The following is a 1,023-nucleotide window of genomic DNA, read 5'->3' as shown; positions in this document are numbered from 1 at the left end:
CTCGCGGGAGGCCGGGGAGCAGCAGGGGCATGTGGATACTGGCCCTCTCCTTGTTCCAGAGCTTCGCGAATGGTGAGCCTTGCGGGTTGCGATGATTCCCGTTTCTCCTAGGACGGGAGTGGGGGGCTGGATGCATGGGAAGTCTTGCCTGGTTTCCCCATCTTTGCTTGCTGACACTATCATGCTTTTATTTTTATTTTTTTAAATTTCCTTGGGAGGAGAGGAGGCAATGAGGAGGCCGGGAATATTGCTTTCTAATCATGTCGAGGCGCTTATCTAGCAAAGTGACAACTCCGGTTCTAGGTGGCCCCTCCTTCAGAACCAACCTGGTGCGGGGAGAGGAAGCCTAGGACAGGGGCCCTTGGACGCATTACAACCCCCAGGCGGACGTGGCAGTCCTGGTGCAGGCAGGTGGAGGGTCCATTAGGGGCATCTGCCTTCAGGTGCCAAGCTTGATGAGCATTTAAAACGTGCCCTTTAATTCGGTTCCAGTTGGCCCCCGGTGGCTGCTGGAAGAAAGATCTGCCCTCCCGCCCCGCCCCCACCTTCTGGGTACTACACTGTCCTCGCAGGCATTTATAGAAAAATATGCACTCATAAGCATTACATCATCCGAGATGTGGACCAGTTTTTAAAAAACACCTGTATGGTTGTACAGATGAAACCGGGGAAGATGGTGAAGAGCCGTGCTTGCCTCATGCCCACCCGATAGTACATTTTGAACAGCTTTCTTCCTGGGCATTTGAACAGCGATGGCTCCGAGTCAGACCCAATTAGTAAGTGTGACTGCACCTTCGGCTGCCTGTCACCGCGTAAATATGAACTTACATGTATGAATGGCTCCCTCTTATTTGGGAACGAGAGGAAATTGTCATCCTTTGGCATTGCCTGGGAGTCGCTACAGCGTCAATTCCTAGTTCAGATTTGGAACACAAATCTGCATAAAATGTATGACTTGCTGACAGTTAAAATTAAAGCATTAAGCAGAATCCCCTCCCCAGGAGGGCAGGGAGGCAGGGGCGG

General features: G+C 51.9%; 1 protein-coding gene across 1 annotated transcript in view; it reads left to right on the top strand.

Annotated features, from left to right (window-relative positions):
• The first annotated feature begins 6 nt into the window (after window positions 1-6).
• Window positions 7-1,023, top strand: part of DSCAM (Down syndrome cell adhesion molecule) — a 474,915-nt gene continuing 473,898 nt past the window's right edge. Inside the window, exon 1 of the mRNA XM_014532929.1 lies at window positions 7-72. Coding sequence (XP_014388415.1) covers window positions 30-72 — 43 coding nt within the window. The 5' untranslated portion in view covers window positions 7-29. The remainder of the gene's footprint in view (window positions 73-1,023) is intronic.

This window comes from Myotis brandtii, unplaced genomic scaffold (genome assembly GCF_000412655.1).
Source record: "Myotis brandtii unplaced genomic scaffold, ASM41265v1 scaffold923, whole genome shotgun sequence".
Classification (NCBI taxonomy): domain Eukaryota; kingdom Metazoa; phylum Chordata; class Mammalia; order Chiroptera; family Vespertilionidae; genus Myotis; species Myotis brandtii.
This window is presented reverse-complemented; position numbering and strand designations above follow the sequence as displayed.